This window comes from Psittacula echo, assembly GCF_963264785.1.
Source record: "Psittacula echo genome assembly, chromosome: 32".
Classification (NCBI taxonomy): domain Eukaryota; kingdom Metazoa; phylum Chordata; class Aves; order Psittaciformes; family Psittacidae; genus Psittacula; species Psittacula echo.
Genome location: NC_137767.1, coordinates 357,881 through 385,702, shown reverse-complemented (window position 1 = coordinate 385,702; position 27,822 = coordinate 357,881). Strand labels below are relative to the sequence as shown.

The following is a 27,822-nucleotide window of genomic DNA, read 5'->3' as shown; positions in this document are numbered from 1 at the left end:
GACGGGCGGTGGGCGGGGCGCGGGGCGGGCGGGGCGCGCGGCGCTGGGTCCTTTGTTTGAGCGAGGCCGGAGCTCAGCGGAGCCGCGACCGCGGGGCCGGGACCGGGACCCGGCGCTTCCCTTCCCCTTCCCGCATCCCCGCCACCTCCGAGCCGGGCCCCGCCGCAGGTAACCGCGATGTGGGTTTGAGGGGGGGTTAAAGGGAGAAGGGAAGGGGAGGGATAGAAAGAAACGGGGGGGGGGGGGGGAAGGGCCGAGGCCTTGGTGTGTGTGTGGGGGGGGGGGACACACAGCGGTCAGGTAAAGGGTGAATGGGGGGGGTTTGGTTCTATTGGGGTGCATTGGGGGGGGGCAATGTGGGGCTCGGCCGCTTATGGGGGTGTCCGGGGTGAGTTATGGGGGGGGAGGTGGTTGCTGAGGGGATTGAAGGGGGGTTTGGGGCCTTGTGGGGTGGTTTGAGGGGTGCCGGAGGGAAAAGGGGGGGGTTTGGGGCTGTTGGAGTGAGAGGGGGGGGGTCAAGGCTGAGGTAAACCGGGGGGGTTCTGAGGTAAACGGGGGGTTGGAAGCTCTTTGGGGTGAATTAGGGGGGCCTGAGCCTCTTGGGGGGGTCACGGCGGAGGTAACCGTGGGGTTTGGCCCCCCCAGGGTGAATTTGGGGGGGGGTTTTGAGGTAAATGGGGGGGTTCGAACCTGTTGGAGGCGATTTGGGGCGGGTTCGAGGCGGGTTTGTCCCTGTTGAAGGGAATTGGGGTGAACTGAGGTAAACGGGGGGGGGCTTGGGCTGAGGTGAAGCGGGGGGGGATCGGCCCTGAGGTAACCGGGGGGGGATCGGCCCTGAGGTAACCGGGGGGGGATCGGCCCTGAGGTAACCGGGGGGGATCGGCCCTGAGGTAACCGGGGGGGATCGGCCCTGAGGTAACCGGGGGGGGATCGGCCCTGAGGTAACCGGGGGGGATCGGCCCTTTCTGGGCTGATTTCGGGTGCTTCGGAGGTGAATTTGGGCGGCTTTGGGGGCCCCGTGAGGGCCTTTTGGGGGGTACCTGAGGTAAAGGAGGATGGGTTTGGGCCCGGGACGTGAATGGGGAGGTTTTGGGCCTCCTGAAGGTGATTTTGGGGCGATTTGAGGTGATTTTGGGGCTATTTGAGGTGATTTTGGGGGTTCTGAGGTAAATGGGGAGGTTTTGGGCCTCCTGAAGGTGATTTTGGGGCGATTTGAGGTGATTTTGGGGCTATTTGAGGTGATTTTGGGGGTTCTGAGGTAAATGGGGAGGTTTTGGGCCTCCTGAAGGTGATTTTGGGGCGATTTGAGGTGATTTTGGGGCGATTTGAGGTGATTTGGGGGGTTCTGAGGTAAATGGGGAGGTTTTGGGCCTCCTGAAGGTGATTTTGGGGCGATTTGAGGTGATTTTGGGGCTATTTGAGGTGATTTGGGGGGTTCTGAGGTAAATGGGGAGGTTTTGGGCCTCCTCAAGGTGATTTTGGGGCGATTTGAGGTGATTTTGGGGCTTTCTGAGGTAAATGCGATGGTTTTGGGCCTCCTTCAAGGTGATTTTTGGGGCGATTTGAGGTGATTTTGGGGGTTCTGAGGTGAATTGGGGGGGCTCTGCCCCCATTGGGGTGCATGGGGGGGGTCAAACCTGAGGTAAATGGGGCTGTTAGACCCCCGTGGGGGATTTTGGGGCCGTTTGAGGTGGTTTTGGGTGTTCATAGAATGAATTGGGGGGGGTCTGACCCCATTGGGGGGGGCTTGGACTGATAAAAAGGGGGGCCCTGTCCCTATTGGAGGGCCTCCCCCCCCCCATTGCCCCATTGCCTTGGGCTGGGCCTGGCTGGGTGCAGAGCTGCGATAAGGGAGGGTGTGGGAGCAGTGGGGCAGAGCCAGAGCTGCACTGGGAGCAATGGGGCAGAGCCGGAGCTGCACTGGGAGCAATGGGGCAGAGCCAGAGCTGCACTGGGAGCAGTGGGGCAGAGCCAGAGCTGCACTGGGAGCAATGGGGCAGGGCCAGAGCTGCACTGGGAGCAATGGGGCAGGGCCAGAGCTGCACTGGGAGCAATGGGGCAGAGCCAGAGCTGCACTGGGAGCAATGGGGCAGAGCCAGAGCTGCACTGGGAGCAATGGGGCAGGGCCAGAGCTGCACTGGGAGCAATGGGGCAGGGCCAGAGCTGCACTGGGAGCAGTGGGGCAGAGCCAGAGCTGCACTGGGAGCAGTGGGGCAGAGCCAGAGCTGCACTGGGAGCAGTGGGGCAGGGCCAGAGCTGCACTGGGAGCAATGGGGCAGGGCCAGAGCTGCACTGGAAGCAATGGGGCAGGGCCAGAGCTGCACTGGGAGCAATGGGGCAGAGCCAGAGCTGCACTGGGAGCAATGGGGCAGAGCCAGAGCTGCACTGGGAGCAATGGGGCAGGGCCAGAGCTGCACTGGGAGCAATGGGGCAGAGCCAGAGCTGCACTGGGAGCAATGGGGCAGGGCCAGAGCTGCACTGGGAGCAATGGGGCAGGGCCAGAGCTGCACTGGGAGCAATGGGGCAGGGCCAGAGCTGCACTGGGAGCAATGGGGCAGGGCCAGAGCTGCACTGGAAGCAATGGGGCAGGGCCAGAGCTGCACTGGGAGCAGTGGGGCAGGGCCAGAGCTGCACTGGGAGCAATGGGGCAGGGCCAGAGCTGCACTGGGAGCAATGGGGCAGGGCCAGAGCTGCACTGGGAGCAATGGGGCAGGGCCAGAGCTGCACTGGGAGCAATGGGGCAGAGCCAGAGCTGCACTGGAAGCAATGGGGCAGGGCCAGAGCTGCACTGGGAGCAATGGGGCAGAGCCAGAGCTGCACTGGGAGCAATGGGGCAGAGCCAGAGCTGCACTGGGAGCAATGGGAATGGGAGGGATGGATACTGGGAGCACTGGGAATGGAGCTAGCAGGTAATGGCCATACTGGGAGCTGGTACTGGCCGTACTGGTTATACTGGGAGCAGCTCCTTACGGATCCCAGTTTAGGACTGGGAATGAGGGGGGGCTCCCAGTGCTCCCAGTAACCGTGTTCCCCCCCCCAGATCCCACCATGGCCGGAGCGTAGCCCCCCCCCCCGCTGGACCCGCTGCATGTGAGTGAACACGCGTGTGCAGGGGGGTCACGTGTGTGTCCATGTGCACACGTGTGTGTAGGGGGGTCACGTGACATGGATATGTCTGTCTGCACACACGTGTGTGTAGGGGGTCATGTGACATGGATATGTCTTCGCACACGTGTGTGCAGGGGGGTCACGTGACATGGATATGTCTGTCTGCACACACGTGTGTGTAGAGGGGTCATGTGACATGGATGTGTCTGCACACGTGTATGTAGGGGGTCATGTGACATGGATGTCTCTTCGCACACGCGTGTGCAGGGGGTCACGTGTGTGGTACACGTGAGCTCTGATACACGTACACGTATGTACACATGTGTAATCGGTTGGTGTTAGCACGTGCACATGGGTCGTGCATGCATGGTGGGGTGCACATGCATGTAAATGTGTGTCTGGGCACACATGTCAGGGTCTACATGTGTGTTACATGCGTCTGGTGGTGTACACGTGTGTAAAGACATGTACACGTGTGCAGTGGGTGTTGCTGCACACACGTGGTCTGTTACATGTGTGTGCTGTTGCGTGTTGCACATGAAACACGTGTGTTACACGCAAAAGGCACGGTTGTACATGTGTGACAGGCAGAGAACATGGCTACACATGTATGATGAGGACACACACATGCGGAGGACACAGTTGCACGTGTGTTACATATGACACTCATGTTGCATGCGGAGGACACGGTTACATGTGTTACACGTGTCACAGATGTGTTACATGCCACACGCATGCTGTATTTTACACGCAGGCAACACAGTTGCACATGTTACACACATGACACCATTACATGTGTGTTACATGCACAGCGTGTGCTTACACGTTGTTATACACGCGTGTTAGCGGCACACACATGTGCCACAGACTCGGTTCCACGTGTTACATGTGTCTGGTGGGGTTGCACACGTATGAGAGGGTGACACACGTGTTACATGTGTCTGATCATGTGACACACGTGTTACATGTGTCTGGTGGGGTTACACACGTATGAGGGGTGACACATGTTACATGTGTCTGATCATGTGACACACGTGTTACATGTGTCTGGTGGGGTTACACACGTATGAGGGGGTGACACACGTGTTACATGTGTCTGATCATGTGACACACGTGTTACATGTGTTGCACACGTGTTACATGTCACATGCATGTCCCTGCCCCACACCTGCCCCATGGCTACCCCACACCTGCCCCATGGCTGCCCCACACCTGCCCCATGGCTGCCCCACACCTGCCCCACAAGCACCCCACACGTGCCCCACACCCCCCCCATGGCTGCCCCATGGGGCTCAGTGGGGCAGGAGCGGGGGCCCATCCGTGTGCCCCACACGGAACATACAAGTAACACGCTACAACACGCTCGTGCCACAGGGGGCGGGGCCACGTGACCGGTGTCACGTGCCTGTTGTCACGTGTGGGGTCACGTGTGTGTGCTCGCACGTCCCAGGTAGGCCCATGGGGCTGCCCCCGTGTCACCCCGTGTCCTCACGGGTCCCATGATCCCCATACCCCATTCCCAGATCCATGTATCCCAAATTCCATTATCCCATACCCATGTATCCCATATCTCATTCCCCATATCCCATCTCCAGGTATCCCTTATCCCATAATCCCATTGCCATCTCCATGTATCCCATATCCATGTATCCCATATCCCATAATCCCATTCCTATCTCCATGTATCCCATAATCCCATTCCCATATCCATGTATCCCATATCTCATTCCCCATATCCCATTCCCATATCTATGTATCCCATATCATCTCCATGTATCCCATATCCCATATCCATGTATCCCATTCCCATGTATCCCATATTCCATAATCCCATCCCATATCCATGTATCCCATTTCCATGTATCCCATATCCCATAATCCCATCCCATATCCATGTATCCCATTTCCATGTATCCCATTCCCATCTCCATGTATCCCATTTCCATCTCCATGCATCCCATAATCCCATTCCCATCTACATGTATCCCATATCCCATAATCCCATCCCGTCTCCATGTATCCCATTTCCATGTATCCCATTCCCATCTCCATGTATCCCATCCCCATCCCCATGTATCCCATCCCCATCCCCATCTATCCCATTCCCATCTCCATGTATCCCATTCCCATCTCCATGCATCCCATAATCCCATTCCCATCTCCATGTATCCCATATTCCATAATCCCATCCCGTCTCCATGTATCCCATCCCCATGTATCCCATTCCCATCTCCATGTATCCCATTCCCATCTCCATGTATCCCATATTCCATAATCCCATTCCCATACCCATCTATCCCATATCCCCGTGTATCCCATCCCCATCCCCATGTATCCCATTCCCATCTCCATGTATCCCATCCCCATCCCCATGTATCCCATTCCCATCCCCATGTATCCCATATCCCCTATCCCATATCCCATCCCCATGTATCCCATTCCCATCCCCATGTATCCCATTCCCATCCCCGTGTATCCCATTCCCATCTCCATGTATCCCATTCCCATCCCCATGTATCCCATTCCCATCCCCGTGTATCCCATTCCCATCCCCGTGTATCCCATCCCCATCCCCATGTATCCCATCCCCATCCCCATGTATCCCATTCCCATCCCCATGTATCCCATTCCCATCCCCATGTATCCCATATCCCATCCCCATGTATCCCATATCCCATCCCCATGTATCCCATTCCCATCCCCATGTATCCCATATCCCATCCCCATGTATCCCATTCCCATCCCCATGTATCCCATCCCCATGTATCCCATTCCCATCCCCATGTATCCCATATCCCATCCCCATGTATCCCATTCCCATCCCCATGTATCCCATTCCCATCCCCATGTATCCCATTCCCATCCCCATGTATCCCATTCCCATCCCCATGTATCCCATATCCCATCCCCATGTATCCCATATCCCATCCCCATGTATCCCATATCCCATCCCCGTGTATCCCATTCCCATCCCCGTGTATCCCATATCCCATCCCCATGTATCCCATATCCCATCCCCATGTATCCCATATCCCATCCCCATGTATCCCATTCCCATCCCCATGTATCCCATTCCCATCCCCGTGTATCCCATATCCCATCCCCGTGTATCCCATTCCCATCTCCATGTATCCCATTCCCATCCCCATGTATCCCATTCCCATCCCCGTGTATCCCATTCCCATCCCCATGTATCCCATTCCCATCCCCATGTATCCCATCCCCATCCCCATGTATCCCATTCCCATCCCCATGTATCCCATATCCCATCCCCATGTATCCCATATCCCATCCCCATGTATCCCATATCCCATCCCCATGTATCCCATTCCCATCCCCGTGTATTCCATATCCCATCCCCATGTATCCCATTCCCATCCCCATGTATCCCATATCCCATCCCCATGTATCCCATATCCCATCCCCATGTATCCCATTCCCATCCCCATGTATCCCATATCCCATCCCCATGTATCCCATTCCCATCCCCATGTATCCCATATCCCATCCCCATGTATCCCATTCCCATCCCCATGTATCCCATATCCCATCCCCATGTATCCCATATCCCATCCCCATGTATCCCATATCCCATCCCCATGTATCCCATTCCCATCCCCATGTATCCCATATCCCATCCCCATGTATCCCATTCCCATCCCCATGTATCCCATATCCCATCCCCATGTATCCCATATCCCATCCCCATGTATCCCATATCCCATCCCCATGTATCCCATTCCCATCCCCATGTATCCCATATCCCATCCCCATGTATCCCATATCCCATCCCCATGTATCCCATATCCCATCCCCATGTATCCCATATCCCATCCCCATGTATCCCATTCCCATCCCCATGTATCCCATATCCCATCCCCATGTATCCCATTCCCATCCCCATGTATCCCATATCCCATCCCCATGTATCCCATATCCCATCCCCATGTATCCCATTCCCATCCCCATGTATCCCATATCCCATCCCCATGTATCCCATATCCCATCCCCATGTATCCCATTCCCATCCCCATGTATCCCATATCCCATCCCCATGTATCCCATTCCCATCCCCATGTATCCCATATCCCATCCCCATGTATCCCATATCCCATCCCCATGTATCCCATTCCCATCCCCATGTATCCCATATCCCATCCCCATGTATCCCATTCCCATCCCCATGTATCCCATATCCCATCCCCATGTATCCCATCCCCATCTCCATGTATCCCATTCCCATCCCCATGTATCCCATTCCCATCCCCATGTATCCCATATCCCATCCCCATGTATCCCATATCCCATCCCCGTGTATCCCATATCCCATCCCCGTGTATCCCATTCCCATCCCCGTGTATCCCATATCCCATCCCCGTGTATCCCATATCCCATCCCCATGTATCCCATATCCCATCCCCATGTATCCCATTCCCATCCCCATGTATCCCATATCCCATCCCCATGTATCCCATTCCCATCCCCGTGTATCCCATATCCCATCCCCGTGTATCCCATTCCCATCTCCATGTATCCCATTCCCATCCCCATGTATCCCATTCCCATCCCCGTGTATCCCATTCCCATCCCCATGTATCCCATCCCCATCCCCATGTATCCCATCCCCATCCCCATGTATCCCATTCCCATCCCCATGTATCCCATATCCCATCCCCATGTATCCCATATCCCATCCCCATGTATCCCATATCCCATCCCCATGTATCCCATTCCCATCCCCGTGTATTCCATATCCCATCCCCATGTATCCCATTCCCATCCCCATGTATCCCATATCCCATCCCCATGTATCCCATATCCCATCCCCATGTATCCCATTCCCATCCCCATGTATCCCATATCCCATCCCCATGTATCCCATTCCCATCCCCATGTATCCCATATCCCATCCCCATGTATCCCATATCCCATCCCCATGTATCCCATTCCCATCCCCATGTATCCCATATCCCATCCCCATGTATCCCATATCCCATCCCCATGTATCCCATATCCCATCCCCATGTATCCCATATCCCATCCCCATGTATCCCATTCCCATCCCCATGTATCCCATATCCCATCCCCATGTATCCCATTCCCATCCCCATGTATCCCATTCCCATCCCCATGTATCCCATATCCCATCCCCATGTATCCCATATCCCATCCCCATGTATCCCATATCCCATCCCCATGTATCCCATTCCCATCCCCATGTATCCCATATCCCATCCCCATGTATCCCATCCCCATCCCCATGTATCCCATATCCCATATCCCATCCCCATGTATCCCATTCCCATCCCCATGTATCCCATATCCCATCCCCATGTATCCCATTCCCATCCCCATGTATCCCATTCCCATCCCCATGTATCCCATTCCCATCCCCATGTATCCCATATCCCATCCCCATGTATCCCATTCCCATCCCCATGTATCCCATATCCCATCCCCATGTATCCCATATCCCATCCCCATGTATCCCATTCCCGTCCCCATGTATCCCATTCCCGTCCCCATGTATCCCATATCCCATCCCCATGTATCCCATCCCCATCCCCATGTATCCCATATCCCATCCCCATGTATCCCATATCCCATCCCCATGTATCCCATATCCCATCCCCATGTATCCCATTCCCGTCCCCATGTATCCCATATCCCATCCCCATGTATCCCATCCCCATCCCCATGTATCCCATCCCCATCCCCATGTATCCCATATCCCATCCCCATGTATCCCATATCCCATCCCCATGTATCCCATATCCCATCCCCATGTATCCCATTCCCATCCCCATGTATCCCATTCCCATCCCCATGTATCCCATATCCCATCCCCATGTATCCCATATCCCATCCCCGTGTATCCCATATCCCATCCCCATGTATCCCATCCCCATCCCCATGTATCCCATATCCCATCCCCGTGTATCCCATATCCCATCCCCATGTATCCCATATCCCATCCCCATGTATCCCATTCCCATCCCCATGTATCCCATTCCCATCCCCATGTATCCCATTCCCATCCCCGTGTATCCCATATCCCATCCCCGTGTATCCCATTCCCATCTCCATGTATCCCATTCCCATCCCCATGTATCCCATTCCCATCCCCGTGTATCCCATTCCCATCCCCATGTATCCCATCCCCATCCCCATGTATCCCATCCCCATCCCCATGTATCCCATTCCCATCCCCATGTATCCCATATCCCATCCCCATGTATCCCATATCCCATCCCCATGTATCCCATATCCCATCCCCATGTATCCCATTCCCATCCCCGTGTATTCCATATCCCATCCCCATGTATCCCATTCCCATCCCCATGTATCCCATATCCCATCCCCATGTATCCCATATCCCATCCCCATGTATCCCATTCCCATCCCCATGTATCCCATATCCCATCCCCATGTATCCCATTCCCATCCCCATGTATCCCATATCCCATCCCCATGTATCCCATATCCCATCCCCATGTATCCCATTCCCATCCCCATGTATCCCATATCCCATCCCCATGTATCCCATATCCCATCCCCATGTATCCCATATCCCATCCCCATGTATCCCATTCCCATCCCCATGTATCCCATATCCCATCCCCATGTATCCCATTCCCATCCCCATGTATCCCATTCCCATCCCCATGTATCCCATATCCCATCCCCATGTATCCCATATCCCATCCCCATGTATCCCATATCCCATCCCCATGTATCCCATTCCCATCCCCATGTATCCCATATCCCATCCCCATGTATCCCATCCCCATCCCCATGTATCCCATATCCCATATCCCATCCCCATGTATCCCATTCCCATCCCCATGTATCCCATATCCCATCCCCATGTATCCCATTCCCATCCCCATGTATCCCATTCCCATCCCCATGTATCCCATTCCCATCCCCATGTATCCCATATCCCATCCCCATGTATCCCATTCCCATCCCCATGTATCCCATATCCCATCCCCATGTATCCCATATCCCATCCCCATGTATCCCATTCCCGTCCCCATGTATCCCATTCCCGTCCCCATGTATCCCATATCCCATCCCCATGTATCCCATCCCCATCCCCATGTATCCCATATCCCATCCCCATGTATCCCATATCCCATCCCCATGTATCCCATATCCCATCCCCATGTATCCCATTCCCGTCCCCATGTATCCCATATCCCATCCCCATGTATCCCATCCCCATCCCCATGTATCCCATCCCCATCCCCATGTATCCCATATCCCATCCCCATGTATCCCATATCCCATCCCCATGTATCCCATATCCCATCCCCATGTATCCCATTCCCATCCCCATGTATCCCATTCCCATCCCCATGTATCCCATATCCCATCCCCATGTATCCCATATCCCATCCCCGTGTATCCCATTCCCATCCCCATGTATCCCATATCCCATCCCCATGTATCCCATTCCCATCCCCATGTATCCCATTCCCATCCCCATGTATCCCATATCCCATCCCCATGTATCCCATTCCCATCCCCATGTATCCCATTCCCATCCCCATGTATCCCATATCCCATCCCCATGTATCCCATGGCCCTCCCATGTCCCCACGGGCCCTCCCCGTGTCCCCTCCCCCCCCGGCGCCGGCCCGCTGATGACGTCACGCTGACGTCACCATGGGGGGGGGGGCGGGGGGGGGGGGAGCCCAGGCGGTGCCGGTGACTCACCCGTGCCCACGTGGGGCGAGAGCGGGGCCCGGCACGTGGGGCACGGTGAGGACCGGGGCCTGCGTGTGTGGGGCAGGGGGCACGGGGGGGTGGGACTGAGGGGTGGGGGTCACACAGCGTGGGGGTGGGTCTGGAACGGGGTTGTGGGTCTGAGGGTTGTGGGTCTAGAACATGGGTGTGGGTCTGAGGGTTGGGGGTCACACAGCGTGGGTGTGGGTCTAGAACAGGGTTGTGGGTCTGAGGGTTGGGGGTCACACAGCGTGGGTGTGGGTCTAGAACAGGGTTGGGGGTCATAGGACATGGTTGTGGGTCTGGAACATGGGTGTGGGTCTGAGCGTTGTGGGTCTAGAACATGGGTGTGGGTCTCAGGGTTGGGGGTCACACAAGGTGGTTGTGGGTCTAGAACATGGGTGTGGGTCTCAGGGTTGGGGGTTACACAAGGTGGTTGTGGGTCTAGAACGTGGCTGTGAGTCATAGGACATGGTTGTGGGTCTAGAACAGGGTTGTGGGTCTGAGGGTTGGGGGTCACACAGCGTGGGTGTGGGTCTAGAACAGGGTTGGGGGTCATAGGACATGGTTGTGGGTCTGGAACATGGGTGTGGGTCTGAGGGTTGTGGGTCTAGAACATGGGTGTGGGTCTAGAACAGGGTTGTGGGTCTGAGGGTTGGAAGTCACACAGCGTGGGTGTGGGTCATAGGACATGGTTGTGGGTCCAGGATATGGTTGTGGGTCACGTGTCTGGTTGTGGGTCCATGTGTTGTGGGTCACGTGTCTGGTTGTGGGTCCAGGACATGGTTGTGGGGCACGTGTGTCCAGTTGTGGGGCACACATGTGCGGTTGTGGGTCACGTGACATGGCTACAGGTCATGTGTGCTTGTGGGTCACATGTGTCCAGTTGTGGGGCACTCAACATAGTTATGGGTCACGTGTGTCCAGGTGTGGGTCACGTGTGTCCAGGTGTGGGTCACGTGTCCAGCACAGCACAGGGGCTGCGGTGGCGCATTACCGTCACGTGCGCTGGGTGACGCGTGATGAGGTCACGTGGCGTCATGTGATGTCACATGATGTCACAGATGCCACTTTAAGGGGGGGTTGGGCAGCCGTGGGTCGCTATGGGGCAGCAATGGGTCTCTATGGGTCAACCGTGTGTCTCTATGGGGCAGCCGTGGGTCACTATGGGGCAGCTGTGGGTTGCTATGGGGCAGCCATGGGTCGCTCTGGGGCAGCTATGGGTCTCTCTGGGGCAGCTGTGGGTCTCTCTGGGGCAGCCATAGGTCGCTATGGGGCAGCCGTGGGTCTCTATGAGGCAGCCATAGGTCGCTATGGGGCAGCCGTGGGTCGCTATGGGGCAGCCATTGCTCACTATGGGGCAGCCATAGGTCGCTATGGGGCAGCCGTGGGTCGCTATGGGGCAGCCGTGGGTCGCTATGGGGTTTCCCCATGGCTGCCCCACCCCCTCCACGTCATAGGAAGGCCCCAAAACTCCCCCCCGTGGGCGGCGGCAACGTCACAGCCGGGGGGGGGCGGGGGAAGCCCTGCCCCATAGCAGCGGGTTCTGCCCCATAGCAGCGGCTCCTGCCCCATAGCAGCGGCTCCTGCCCCATAGCAGCGGATCCTGCCCAATAGCAGCGGCTCCTGCCCCATAGCAGCGGCTCCTGCCCAATAGCAGCGGCTCCTGCCCCATAGCAGCGGCTCCTGCCCCATAGCAGCGGCTCCTGCCCAATAGCAGCGGGTTCTGCCCCATAGCAGCGGGTCCTGCCCCATAGCAGCGGATCCTGCCCCATAGCAGCGGGTCCTGCCCCATAGCAGCGGCTCCTGCCCCATGGCTGCCCCATAAGTTCCCTCCATCTGCCCCCCACGTGACCCACACCAGCCCCCCACGCGTTCCCCCCCATGTCTCTGCCCCAGAGCCATGTGGACCCCCCCCCTTGCCCTGATTGGCCAGCCCCAGCCTAACCCCCGCCTCCCATTGGTCCCCGCAGGCTGAGCTAGAAGACGGCTGGGGACGATGATTGGCTGCCAGGCGAGGGGCGCCCTGTGATTGGCCGGATTCCTGGAGAGCGTCGCCGGATCGGTGAGGGGGCGGGGCCTGCGTCACCTGACGTCACGCGGGAGCCCCGCCCACTTCCGCCCCACGTTGTTCCTGCTTCCCCCCCCCATAACCAATCCCTGCCCCATAACTGCCCCATAACCAACCCCCCTGCCCCATAACCGATCCTCTGCCCCATAACTGCCCCATAGCTGCCCCATAACCAACCCCCCTGCCCCATAACCGATCCTCTGCCCCATAACTGCCCCATAGCTGCCCCATAACCAACCCCCCGGCCCATAACCGATCCTCTGCCCCATAACTGCCCCATAGCTGCCCCATAACCAACCCCCCTGCCCCATAACCGATCCTCTGCCCCATAACTGCCCCATAGCTGCCCCATAACCAACCCCCCTGCCCCATAACCGATCCTCTGCCCCATAACTGCCCCATAGCTGCCCCATAACCAACCCCCCTGCCCCATAACCGATCCTCTGCCCCATAACTGCCCCATAGCTGCCCCATAACCAACCCCCTGCCCCATAACCGATCCTCTGCCCCATAACTGCCCCATAGCTGCCCCATAACCAACCCCCCTGCCCCATAACCGATCCTCTGCCCCATAACTGCCCCATAGCTGCCCCATAACCAACCCCCCTGCCCCATAACCGATCCTCTGCCCCATAACTGCCCCATAGCTGCCCCATAACCAACCCCCCTGCCCCATAACCGATCCTCTGCCCCATAACTGCCCCATAGCTGCCCCATAACCAACCCCCCTGCCCCATAACCGATCCTCTGCCCCATAACTGCCCCATAGCTGCCCCATAACCAACCCCCCTGCCCCATAACCGATCCTCTGCCCCATAACTGCCCCATAGCTGCCCCATAACCAACCCCCCGGCCCATAACCGATCCTCTGCCCCATAACTGCCCCATAGCTGCCCCATAACCAACCCCCCTGCCCCATAACCGATCCTCTGCCCCATAACTGCCCCATAGCTGCCCCATAACCAACCCCCCTGCCCCATAACCGATCCTCTGCCCCATAGCTGCCCCATAACCAACCCCCCTGCCCCATAACCGATCCTCTGCCCCATAACTGCCCCATAGCTGCCCCATAACCAACCCCCCTGCCCCATAACCGATCCTCTGCCCCATAACTGCCCCATAGCTGCCCCATAACCAACCCCCCTGCCCCATAACCGATCCTCTGCCCCATAACTGCCCCATAGCTGCCCCATAACCAACCCCCTGCCCCATAACCGATCCTCTGCCCCATAACTGCCCCATAGCTGCCCCATAACCAACCCCCTGCCCCATAACCGATCCTCTGCCCCATAACTGCCCCATAGCTGCCCCATAACCAACCCCCTGCCCCATAACCGATCCTCTGCCCCATAGCTGCCCCATAGCTGCCCCATAACCAACCCCCCTGCCCCATAACCAATCCCTGCCCCATAGCCAAGCCCCATTGGCCCCCATGACCCCCGTGACCTTTGACCCCAGGTGAGGGCGGGGCCGCCCCAGCCCAGCAGCCGCCCCTCCCCCCCCCGGGGCTGCCCCTGACCCGCCCCCCGCGGGGACCCAGCCCCGGAGCGGTGAGTGCGGCTGTGGGGGGGCTATGGGGGGGCTATGGGGGGCTATGGGGCGCTATGGGGGGCTATGGGGGGGCTATGGGGCGCTATGGGGGGCTATGGGGGGGCTATGGGGCGCTATGGGGTGTCTATGGGGCGCTATGGCGGGGGCTATGGGGCGCTATGGGGGGCTATGGGGGGGCTATGGGGCGCTATGGGGTGTCTATGGGGCGCTATGGGGGGGCTATGGGGCGCTATGGGGGGCTATGGGGGGGCTATGGGGCGCTATGGGGTGTCTATGGGGCGCTATGGCGGGGGCTATGGGGCGCTATGGGGTGTCTATGGGGCGCTATGGGGGGCTATGGGGGGGCTATGGGGCGCTATGGGGTGTCTATGGGGCGCTATGGGGGGGCTATGGGGCGCTATGGGGTGTCTATGGGGCGCTATGGGGGGCTATGGGGGGGCTATGGGGCCCTATGGGGGGCTATGGGGGAGCTATGGGGGGGCTATGGGGGAGCTATGGGGGGCCTATGGGGCGCTATAGGGGGGCTATGGGGCGCTATGGGGGGGCTATGGGGTGTCTATGGGGTTTCTACGGGGAGCTATGGGGTGTCTATGGGGCACTATGGGGTGTCTATGGGGGACTATGGGGGGTCTATGGGGTGTCTGTGGGGGGCTATGGGGTGTCTATGGGGGGGCTATGGGGCGCTATAGGGGTCTGTGGGTGTCTATGGGGCGCTATGGGGGGATATGGGGTGCTATGGGGTGTCTATGGGGCACTATGGGGTGTCTATGGGGTGCTATGTGGCACTATGGGGGGCTATGGGGGGTCTATGGGGCGCTATGGGGGTCTATGGGGTGTCTATGGGGCTCTATGGGGCTCCATGGTTGGCTATGGGGTGTCTATGGGGCTCTATGGGGCTATGGGGCCCTATGGGGCTCTATGGCGCTTTGGGCCTCTATGGGGCTCTATGGGGCTCTGTGGTGCTCTGTGGGGCTCTGTGGGGCTCTCTGGGGCTCTATGGGGCTCTATGGGGCTATGGGGCTCTATGGGGCTCTGTGAGGCTCTGTGGGGCGCTATGGGGCTCTATGGGGCGCTATGGGGCTCTCTGGGGCTCTATGGGGCTCTCTGGGGTTCTATGGGGCTATGGGGCTCTGTGGGGCTCTATGGGGCTCTGTGGGGCTCTATGGGGCGCTATGGGGTTCTATGGGGCTATGGGGCGCTATGGGGCTATGGGGCGCTATGGGGCTATGGGGCTCTCTGGGGCTCTATGGGGCTCTGTGGGGGGCTATGGGGCTCTATGGGGCTCTATGGGGCGCTATGGGGCTCTATGGGGCTCTATGGGGCTCTATGGGGCGCTATGGGGCTCTGTGGGGCGCTATGGGGCTATGGGGCTCTATGGGGCGCTATGGGGCTCTATGGGGTCTCTATGGGGCTCTATGGGGCTCTATGGGGCGCTATGGGGCTATGGGGCTCTATGGGGCTCTATGGGTCTCTATGGGGCTCTATGGGGCGCTATGGGGCTCTATGGGGCGCTATGGGGCTCTATGGGGCTCTATGGGGCTCTATGGGGCTCTATGGGGCTCTGGGCTGTCGCTGCCAGGGTGGATGCATCGCGCCGTGGAGCCGCTGGGGGGCAGGGCCGGACGGGAACCTTTCGCCGTGGGGAGCCTGGGCTGCGGTGGGGCCTGGGCCGCCTGCCCCCCCCCCCGGGCCTGGCTGCCCGCCACCAGGTACTGCCCCATAGCGACCCATAGAGACCCATTGAGACCCATAGAGACCCCATAGAGACCCCATAGAGACCCATAGAGACCATAGAGACCCATAGAGACCCATAGAGACCCATAGAGACCCATAGAGACCCCATAGAGACCCCATAGAGACCCATAGCGACCCATAGAGACCCATAGCGACCCATAGAGACCCATAGAGACCCATAGAGACCCATAGCGACCCATAGAGACCCATAGAGACCCATTGAGACCCCATAGAGACCCATTGAGACCCCATAGAGACCCATAGAGACCCATAGAGACCCATAGCGACCCATAGAGACCCATAGAGACCCATTGAGACCCCATAGCGACCCATTGAGACCCATTGAGACCCCATAGCGACCCATAGAGACCCATAGAGACCCATAGAGACCCATAGAGACCCATAGAGACCCATAGAGACCCATAGAGACCCATAGAGACCCCATTGAGACCCATAGAGACCCATAGAGACCCATTGAGACCCCATAGCGACCCATAGAGACCCATTGAGACCTATTGAGACCCCATAGCGACCCATAGAGACCCATAGAGACCCATTGAGACCCCATAGCGACCCATAGAGACCCATAGAGACCCATTGAGACCCCATAGCGACCCATAGAGACCCATAGAGACCCATTGAGACCCCATAGCGACCCATAGAGACCCATAGAGACCCATTGAGACCCCATAGCGACCCATAGAGACCCATAGAGACCCATTGAGACCCCATAGTGACCCATAGAGACCCATTGAGACCCCATAGAGACCCATAGCGACCCATAGCGACCCATAGAGATCCATAGAGACGAGACCCATAGAGCCCCATAGAGACCCATAGAGACCCCATAGAGACCCCATAGAGCCCCATAGAGACCCATAGCGACCCATAGAGACCCCATAGAGAGAGACCCATAGCAACCCATAGAGACCCATCCAGACCCATAGAAACCCATAGAAAGCCATATGCTGACACATAGAGCCCCATAGAGACCCATGGAGACCCATAGACACCCATAGAAACCCATAGAGACCCATTGAGACCCATTGAGACCCATTGAGACCCATATACTGCCCCGTAGAGACTCATAGAGACCTATATGCTGACATATAGCGACCCATAGTGACCCATAGCGACCCACACTGCCCCACTGGGACCTCAACACTGCCCCATGGGGATCCCCACTGCCCCACATTGCCCACTCTGTCCCATGGGAACCCCTACACCACCCCCCACTGCCCCATAGCTACCTATAGGGACTCCCCTGCTGCCCCATAGCTCCCTATAGGGACCCCCCCCCACCCCATAGCTCCCTATAGGGACCCCCCCCCCACCCCATAGCTCCCTATAGGGACCCCCCCCTGCCCCATAGCTCCCTATAGGGACCCCCCCCCACCCCATAGCTCCCTATAGGGACCCCCCCACTGCCCCATAGCATCCTATAGGGACCACCCCACCCCATAGCTCCCTATAGGGACCCCCCCACTGCCCCATAGCATCCTATAGGGACCACCCCACCCCATAGCTCCCTATAGGGACCCCCCCACTGCCCCATAGGGACCCCATAACGGGGGGGTCCCCCCCATCTCTCCCCCCCCACAGGTGCTCTTCCAGCCTCGGGCAGGCCCCGCTGCCCCCCCACCTCCTGCCCCCCCATGGCGGCAATGGGGTCCCCCCCCACAAGTCCTTCTACCCCCCAGGGTAAGTTCTGCCGCCCCCTATAGCCAGGGGTATCCATGGGGCTGAGCCCCACAAGTGCCCTCCATGGGGGTCAATCTATGGGGCTGAGCCCCACAAGTGCCCTCCATGGGGGTCAATCTATGGGGCTGAGCCCCCCAAGTACCCTCCATGGGGGTCAATCTATGGGGCTGAGCCCCCCAAGTGCCCTCCATGGGGGTCAATCCATGGGGCTGAGCCCCACAAGTGCCCTCCATGGGGGTCAATCTATGGGGCTGAGCCCCACAAGTGCCCTCCATGGGGGTCAATCTATGGGGCTGAGCCCCACAAGTGCCCTCCATGGGGGTCAATCTATGGGGCTGAGCCCCACAAGTGCCCTCCATGGGGGTCAATCTACGGGGCTGAGCCCCACAAGTGCCCTCCATGGGGGTCAATCTATGGGGCTGAGCCCCACAAGTGCCCTCCATGGGGGTCAATCTACGGGGCTGAGCCCCACAAGTGCCCTCCATGGAGGTCAATCTACGGGGCTGAGCCCCACAAGTGCCCTCCATGGGGGTCAATCTACGGGGCTGAGCCCCACAAGTGCCCTCCATGGAGGTCAATCTACGGGGCTGAGCCCCACAAGTGCCCTCCATGGAGGTCAATCTACGGGGCTGAGCCCCACAAGTGCCCTCCATGGGGGTCAATCTACGGGGCTGAGCCCCACAAGTGCCCTCCATGGGGGTCAATCTACGGGGCTGAGCCCCACAAGTGCCCTCCATGGGGGTCAATCTACGGGGCTGAGCCCCACAAGTGCCCTCCATGGGGGTCAATCTACGGGGCTGAGCCCCACAAGTGCCCTCCATGGGGGTCAATCTACGGGGCTGAGCCCCACAAGTGCCCTCCATGGAGGTCAATCTATGGGGCTGAGCCCCACAAGTGCCCTCCATGGAGGTCAATCTACGGGGCTGAGCCCCACAAGTGCCCTCCATGGGGGTCAATCTATGGGGCTGAGCCCCACAAGTGCCCTCCATGGGGGTCAATCTATGGGGCTGAGCCCCACAAGTGCCCTCCATGGGGGTCAATCTATGGGGCTGAGCCCCACAAGTGCCCTCCATGGGGGTCAATCTATGGGGCTGAGCCCCACAAGTGCCCTCCATGGGGGTCAATCTATGGGGCTGAGCCCCACAAGTGCCCTCCATGTGTGGGTCAGGGCCGCCCCCCCGCCGCGGTCGCCGCTGGAGCCCCCCCCGGCGGGGTGCGTGCGGCTGCTGCCCTGGGAGCCGCCGGCAGAGGGCGCCGCGGAGCTGGAGAGCGCCTGCCCCGGGCGGGCCCGAGGGGCGCGGGGGGACCTGGCAGGGAGGCTGCGGGGGCTGCAGCAGGTGAGGGGGTATTATGGGATGGAACGGGATGGAACGGGATGGAACGGGACATGGGATATGGGATATGGGGTATGGGATATGGGGTATGGGGTATGGGATATGGGGTATGGGGTATGGGATATGGGGTATGGGGTATGGGATATGGGATATGGGGTATGGGATATGGGATATGGGGTATGGGGTATGGGGTATGGGATATGGGGTATGGGGTATGGGGTATGGGGTATGGGATATGGGATATGGGATATGGGATATGGGGTATGGGGTATGGGGTATGGGGTATGGGATATGGGGTATGGGATATGGGATATGGGGTATGGGATATGGGGTATGGGATATGGGGTATGGGGTATGGGATATGGGGTATGGGATATGGGATATGGGATATGGGATATGGGGTATGGGATATGGGGTATGGGGTATGGGATATGGGGTATGGGGTATGGGATATGGGGTATGGGGTATGGGATATGGGATATGGGGTATGGGATATGGGATATGGGGTATGGGATATGGGATATGGGGTATGGGGTATGGGGTATGGGATATGGGATATGGGATATGGGATATGGGGTATGGGATATGGGGTATGGGGTATGGGATATGGGGTATGGGGTATGGGATATGGGATATGGGGTATGGGATATGGGATATGGGGTATGGGGTATGGGATATGGGATATGGGGTATGGGATATGGGATATGGGGTATGGGGTATGGGGTATGGGATATGGGATATGGGGTATGGGATATGGGATATGGGTATGGGGTATGGGGTATGGGGTATGGGGTATGGGATATGGGGTATGGGATATGGGATATGGGGTATGGGGTATGGGGTATGGGATATGGGGTATGGGATATGGGGTATGGGTATGGGGTATGGGATATGGGGTATGGGATATGGGATATGGGGTATGGGGTATGGGATATGGGATATGGGATATGGGGTATGGGGTATGGGGTATGGGATATGGGGTATGGGATATGGGATATGGGGTATGGGGTATGGGGTATGGGATATGGGATATGGGGTATGGGGTATGGGGTATGGGATATGGGGTATGGGATATGGGATATGGGGTATGGGGTATGGGGTATGGGATATGGGGTATGGGATATGGGATATGGGATATGGGGTATGGGATATGGGATATGGGATATGGGGTATGGGGTATGGGGTATGGGATATGGGGTATGGGATATGGATATGGGATATGGGGTATGGGGTATGGGATATGGGATATGGGATATGGGAATATGGGATATGGGATATGGGATATGGGGTATGGGGTATGGGATATGGGGTATGGGATATGGGATATGGGGTATGGGGTATGGGATATGGGATATGGGATATGGGAATATGGGATATGGATATGGGATATGGGGTATGGGGTATGGGATATGGGATATGGGTATGGGATATGGGTATGGGATATGGGGTATGGGATATGGGATATGGGGTATGGGATATGGGGTATGGGATATGGGATATGGGTATGGGGTATGGGATATGGGGTATGGGATATGGATATGGGGTATGGGATATGGGATATGGGATATGGGAATATGGGATATGGATATGGGATATGGGTATGGGGTATGGGATATGGGATATGGGGTATGGGGTATGGGATATGGGGTATGGGATATGGGGTATGGGATATGGGGTATGGGATATGGGATATGGGGTATGGGGTATGGGATATGGGGTATGGGATATGGGATATGGGGTATGGGGTATGGGATATGGGATATGGGAATATGGGATATGGGATATGGGATATGGGGTATGGGGTATGGGATATGGATATGGGGTATGGGATATGGGGTATGGGATATGGGGTATGGGGTATGGGATATGGGGTATGGGATATGGGATATGGGATATGGGATATGGGGTATGGGGTATGGGATATGGGATATGGGGTATGGATATGGGGTATGGGGTATGGGATATGGGGTATGGGATATGGGGTATGGGATATGGGGTATGGGATATGGGGTATGGGATATGGGATATGGGGTATGGGATATGGGATATGGGATATGGGTATGGGATATGGGTATGGGGTATGGGATATGGGTATGGGGTATGGGATATGGGATATGGGTATGGGGTATGGGATATGGGATATGGGATATGGGGTATGGGTATGGGATATGGGATATGGGGTATGGGATATGGGATATGGGATATGGGTATGGGATATGGGGTATGGGGTATGGGGTATGGGATATGGGATATGGGATATGGGGTATGGGTATGGGGTATGGGATATGGGTTATGGGATATGGGATATGGGATATGGGGTATGGGTATGGGGTATGGGATATGGGATATGGGGTATGGATATGGGATATGGGGTATGGGGTATGGGGTATGGGATATGGGATATGGGTATGGGATATGGGATATGGGGTATGGGTATGGGTATGGGATATGGATATGGGATATGGGTATGGGGTATGGATATAGGGTATGGGATATGGGATATGGGGTATGGGATATGGGGTATGGGGTATGGGATATAGGGTATGGATATGGGATATGCGATATGGGGTATGGGGTATGGGGTATGGGTATGGGATATGGGGTATGGATATGGGATATGGGGTATGGGATATGGGATATGGGGTATGGGATATGGGGTATGGGATATGGGTATGGGGTATGGGATATGGGGTATGGGATATGGGTATGGGGTATGGGATATGGGGTATGGGGTATGGATATGGGATATGGGGTATGGGGTATGGGATATGGGTATGGGTATGGGATATGGGATATGGGGTATGGGATATGGGGTATGGGGTATGGATATGGGGTATGGGATATGGGATATGGGGTATGGGATATGGGGTATGGGATATGGGGTATGGGATATGGGGTATGGGGTATGGGATATGGGGTATGGGGTATGGGGTATGGGATATGGGATATGGGGTATGGGGTATGGGATATGGGATATGGGGTATGGGGTATGGGATATGGGGTATGGGGTATGGGGTATGGGGTATGGGATATGGGTATGGGGTATGGGTATGGGGTATGGGATATGGGATATGGGTATGGGATATGGGGTATGGGATATGGGATATGGGATATGGGGTATGGGATATGGGATATGGGGTATGGGATATGGGATATGGGGTATGGGATATGGGATATGGGGTATGGGGTATGGGATATGGGATATGGGGTATGGATATGGGATATGGGATATGGGTATGGGATATGGGATATGGGGTATGGGGTATGGGGTATGGGGTATGGGATATGGGGTATGGGATATGGGATATGGGGTATGGGATATGGGGTATGGGATATGGGGTATGGGGTATGGGGTATGGGGTATGGGGTATGGGTATGGGTATGGGGTATGGGGTATGGGATATGGGGTATGGGTATGGGATATGGGGTATGGATATTGGGGTATGGGTATGGGTATGGGATATGGGGTATGGGATATGGGATATGGGGTATGGGATATGGGGTATGGATATGGGGTATGGGATATGGGTATGGGATATGGGTATGGGGTATGGGGTATGGGGTATGGGTATGGGTATGGGGTATGGGGTACTGGATAGTGGTACCGGATATGGGTGTCCCTAGGGGCGATACCACCGGTCCCCAGCAGGGGGTGACCGCGGTCCCGTGTCCCTCCAGGCCCAGCTGTGGAGTTTCCCGTCGGGCCCCGCGTCCCCCCCCCGCAGCAGGGCCCTGCCCCTGCCCCAGCTCCAGCCGGTCTGGAGCCCCCCCGAGGTGAGCGGGGCATTATGGGATAGAATGGGATAGTATGGGATATTATGGGATAGAATGGGATAGTATGGGATAGAATGGGATAGTATGGGATATGATGGGATATGATGGGATATGATGGGATATGGGGTATGGGTGTTATGGCGTATGGATATTATGGGGTATGGGATATTATGGGATAGAATGGGATAGTATGGGATATTATGGGATAGAATGGGATAGGATGGGATATGATGGATATGATGGGATATGGGTATGGGTGTTATGGCGTATGGATATTATGGGGTATGGGATATTATGGGATATGGGGTATGGTTATTATAGGCTATGGAGTATGAATGTTGTGGGAGACAAGGTATGGATATTATGGGATATGGATATTACAGGATATAGGCTATGGATACGATGGGCTATGGATATTATGGGCTATGGATATTATGGGCTATGGATATTATGGCTATGGCTATGATGGGCTATGGATATGATGGGCTATGGATATGATGGGCTATGGATATTATGGGCTATGGATATTATGGGCTATGGCTATGATGGGCTATGGATATGATGGGCTATGGATATTATGGGCTATGGATATTATGGGCTATGGATATTATGGGCTATGGCTATGATGGGCTATGGATATTATGGGCTGTGGCTATGATGGGCTATGGATATTATGGGCTATGGATATGATGGGCTATGGATATGATGGGCTATGGCTATGATGGGCTATGGATATGATGGGCTATGGCTATGATGGGCTATGGATATTATGGGCTATGGATATGATGGGCTATGGATATGATGGGCTATGGCTATGATGGGCTATGGATACGATGGGCTATGGATATGATGGGCTATGGATACGATGGGCTATGGATATTATGGGCTATGGATATGATGGGCTATGGATATGATGGGCTATGGATATGATGGGCTATGGATATTATGGGCTATGGCTATGATGGGCTATGGCTATGGTGGGCTATGGATATTATGGGCTATGGATACGATGGCTATGGATACGATGGGCTATGGATACGATGGGCTATGGATATTATGGGCTATGGCTATGATGGGCTATGGCTATGATGGGCTATGGATATGATGGGCTATGGATATGATGGGCTATGGATATTATGGGCTATGGATATGATGGGCTATGGCTATGATGGCTATGGCTATGATGGGCTATGGATATTATGGGCTATGGCTATGATGGGCTATGGCTATGATGGGCTATGGATATTATGGGCTATGGTTATTATGGGCTGTGGCTATGATGGGCTATGGCTATGATGGGCTATGGCTATGATGGGCTATGGATATTATGGGCTATGGCTATGATGGGCTATGGATATTATGGGCTATGGATATTATGGGCTGTGGCTATGATGGGCTATGGCTATGATGGGCTATGGCTATGATGGGCTATGGATATGATGGGCTATGGCTATGATGGGCTATGGATATTATGGGCTATGGCTATGATGGGCTATGGATATGATGGGCTATGGATATGATGGGCTATGGATATTATGGGCTATGGATATGATGGGCTATGGATATTATGGGCTATGGCTATGATGGGCTATGGATATTATGGGCTATGGCTATGATGGGCTATGGATATTATGGGCTATGGCTATGATGGGCTATGGCTATGATGGGCTATGGATATTATGGGCTATGGCTATGATGGGCTATGGATATGATGGGCTATGGCTATGATGGGCTATGGATATTATGGGCTATGGCTATGATGGGCTATGGCTATGATGGGCTATGGATATGATGGGCTATGGCTATGATGGGCTATGGATATGATGGGCTATGGATATGATGGGCTATGGCTATGATGGGCTATGGATATGATGGGCTATGGCTATGATGGGCTATGGATATTATGGGCTATGGCTATGATGGGCTATGGATATTATGGGCTATGGCTATGATGGGCTACGGATATTATGGGCTATGGATATTATGGGCTATGGATATGATGGGCTATGGATATTATGGGCTATGGCTATGATGGGCTATGGATATTATGGGCTATGGCTATGATGGGCTATGGATATTATGGGCTATGGATATTATGGGCTGTGGCTATGATGGGCTATGGCTATGATGGGCTATGGATATGATGGGCTATGGATATGATGGGCTATGGCTATGATGGTCTATGGATATGATGGGCTATGGCTATGATGGGCTATGGCTATGATGGGCTATGGCTTTGATGGGCTATGGATATTATGGGCTATGGCTATTATGGGCTATGGATATTATGGGCTATGGATATTATGGGCTATGGATATGATGGGCTATGGATATGATGGGCTATGGATATTATGGGCTATGGATATGATGGGCTATGGATATGATGGGCTATGGATATTATGGGCTATGGATATGATGGGCTATGGATATTATGGGCTATGTGACTTTAAACGCTTCCCCCCCCCAACAGAAGCGGAGCTTCCCCCCCAAGCGGGGGTGCAGCTGAAGCGGGGGGCGCCCCCCCCCGAGCCCCCCCCCCCGGCCCCCCCCGATGAGATGCCCCCCCCCGGCAAGCGCCAGCGGAGCCGCAGCCCCGAGCAGGTGGGGGGCATTAATGGGGTCTGGGGGGTATTAATGGGGTCCGGGGGGCTATTAATGGGGTCTGGGGGGCTATTAATGGGGTCTGGGGGGGTATTAATGGGGTCCGGGGGGGTATTAATGGGGTCTGGGGCGTGTTAATGGGGACTGGGGGTTGTTAATGGGGTCTGGGGGGTTGTTAATGGGTCTGGGGGGGTATTAATGGGGTCTGGGGGGTGTTAATGGGGTCTGGGAGGGTATTAATGGGGTCTCGGGGGGTATTAATGGGGTCGGGGGGGTGTTAGTGGGGACTGGGGGGGTATTAATGGGGTCTGGGGGGTGTTAATGGGGTCTGGGGGGTGTTAATGGGGTCCGAGGGGGTATTAATGGGGTCTGGGGGGTGTTAATGGGGACTGGGGGTTGTTAATGGGGTCTGGGGGGGTATTAATGGGGATTGGGGGGGTATTAATGGGGTCTGGGGGGTGTTAATGGGGTCTGGGGGGGTATTAATGGGGTCTGGGGGGTGTTAATGGGGACTGGGGAGTATTAATGGGGTATGGGGGGTGTTAATGGGGTCCAGGGGGGTATTAATGGGGACTGGGGGGGTATTAATGGGGTCTGGGGGGTATTAATGGGGTCTGGGGGGTGTTAATGGGGTCTGGGGGGGTATTAATGGGGTCCGGGGGGGTATTAATGGGATCTGGGGGGTATTAATGGGGTCTGGGGGGTGTTAATGGGGTCTGGGGGTATTAATGGGGTCTCGGGGGTATTAATGGGGTCGGGGGGGTATTAATGGGGTCTGGGGGGTATTAATGGGGTCTGGGGGGTGTTAATGGGGTCTGGGGGGTGTTAATGGGGTCCGAGGGGCATTAATGGGGTCTGGGGGGTGTTAATGGGGTCTGGGGGGTGTTAATGGGGTCTGGGGAGTATTAATGGGGTCTGGGGGGTGTTAATGGGGTCGGGGGGGGTATTAATGGGGACTGGGGGGTGTTAATGGGATCTGGGGAGTATTAATGGGGTCTGGGGGGTGTTAATGGGGTCCGGGGGGGTATTAATGGGGACTGGGGGGGTATTAATGGGGTCTGGGGGTATTAATGGGGTCCGGGGGGGTATTAATGGGTTCTGCGGGGGTATTAATGGGGTCTGGGGGGTGTTAATGGGGTCTGGGGGGGTATTAATGGGGTCTGGGGGGTGTTAATGGGGTCTGGGGAGTATTAATGGGGTCTGGGGGGTGTTAATGGGGTCTGGGGGGTATTAATGGGGTCCGGGGGGGTATTAATGGGGTCTGGGGGGTATTAATGGGGTCCGGGGGGGTATTAATGGGGTCTGCGGGGGTATTAATGGGGTCTGGGGGGTGTTAATGGGGTCTGGGGGGGTATTAATGGGGTCTGGGGGGTGTTAATGGGGTCTGGGGGGGTATTAATGGGGTCTGGGGGGTATTAATGGGGTCCGGGGGGGTATTAATGGGGTCTGCGGGGGTATTAATGGGGTCTGGGGGGTGTTAATGGGGTCTGGGGGGGTATTAATGGGGTCTGGGGGGTGTTAATGGGGTCTGGGGGGGTATTAATGGGGTCTGGGGGGTGTTAATGGGGACTAGGGGTTGTTAATGGGGTCTGGGGGGGTATTAATGGGTCTGGGGGGTATTAATGGGGTCGGGGGGGTATTAATGGGGTCTGGGTGGTGTTAATGGGGTCTGGGGGGTATTAATGGGGTCTGGGAGGCATTAATGGGGTCTGGGGGGGCATTAATGGCATTGGGGGGCATTAATGGGGTCTGGGGGGGCATTAATGGGGTCGGGGGGGCATTAATGGGGTCTGGGGGGCATTAATGGGGTCGGGGGGTATTAATGGGGTCTGGGGGGTGTTAATGGGGTCTGGGGGGTATTAATGGGGTCTGGGAGGTATTAATGGGGTCGGGAGGGTATTAATGGGGTCTGGGGGGTGTTAATGGGGTCTGGGGGGGTATTAATGGGGTCTGGGAGGTATTAATGGGGTCTCGGTGGTATTAATGGGGTCCGGGGGGGTATTAAGGGGGTCTGGGTGGTGTTAATGGGGTCTGGGAGGCATTAATGGGATTGGGGGTCATTAATGGGGTCTGGGGGGGCATTAATGGGGTCTGGGGGGGCATTAATGGGGTCGGGGGGGTATTAATGGGGTCTGGGAGGTATTAATGGGGTCTCGGTGGTATTAATGGGGTCTGGGGGGGTATTAATGGGGTCTGGGTGGTGTTAATGGGGTCTGG

The 27,822-nt window shown here is 56.2% G+C and overlaps 1 protein-coding gene across 3 annotated transcripts; it reads left to right on the top strand.

Annotated features, from left to right (window-relative positions):
• Positions 1-16: 16 nt before the first annotated feature.
• On the top strand, positions 17-25,587 carry LOC308231230 (lysine-specific demethylase 6B-like). 3 transcript variants are annotated; one of them, XM_080636405.1, is made up of 9 exons: positions 17-168; positions 3,041-3,090; positions 12,813-12,904; positions 14,369-14,460; positions 16,041-16,170; positions 17,798-17,896; positions 19,065-19,233; positions 22,909-23,004; positions 25,475-25,587. In XM_080636405.1, the coding sequence occupies exons 5-9, from the start codon at positions 16,046-16,048 to the stop codon at positions 25,508-25,510; spliced, it is 525 nt and encodes a 174-aa protein (XP_080492531.1). In that variant the 5' UTR covers positions 17-168; positions 3,041-3,090; positions 12,813-12,904; positions 14,369-14,460; positions 16,041-16,045; the 3' UTR covers positions 25,511-25,587. The 3 variants fall into 3 exon arrangements, with proteins under 3 accessions (XP_080492531.1, XP_080492532.1, XP_080492533.1); XM_080636407.1 differs by lacking the exon at positions 17-168 and adding an exon at positions 4,483-4,558 and having other exon boundaries at positions 3,075-3,090; XM_080636406.1 differs by lacking the exon at positions 3,041-3,090.
• Positions 25,588-27,822: the final 2,235 nt, after the last annotated feature.

Coding starts and splice junctions, on each gene's coding strand:
- LOC308231230 (XM_080636406.1), top strand. CDS start 16,046: ATGCATCGCGCCGTGGAGCCGCTGGGGGGCAGGGCCGGACGGGAACCT. Junction 17,897..19,064: donor AAGTCCTTCTACCCCCCAGG/GTAAGTTCTGCC, acceptor TGTGTGGGTCAG/GGCCGCCCCCCCGCCGCGGT. Junction 23,005..25,474: donor CGGTCTGGAGCCCCCCCGAG/GTGAGCGGGGCA, acceptor CCCCCCCAACAG/AAGCGGAGCTTCCCCCCCAA.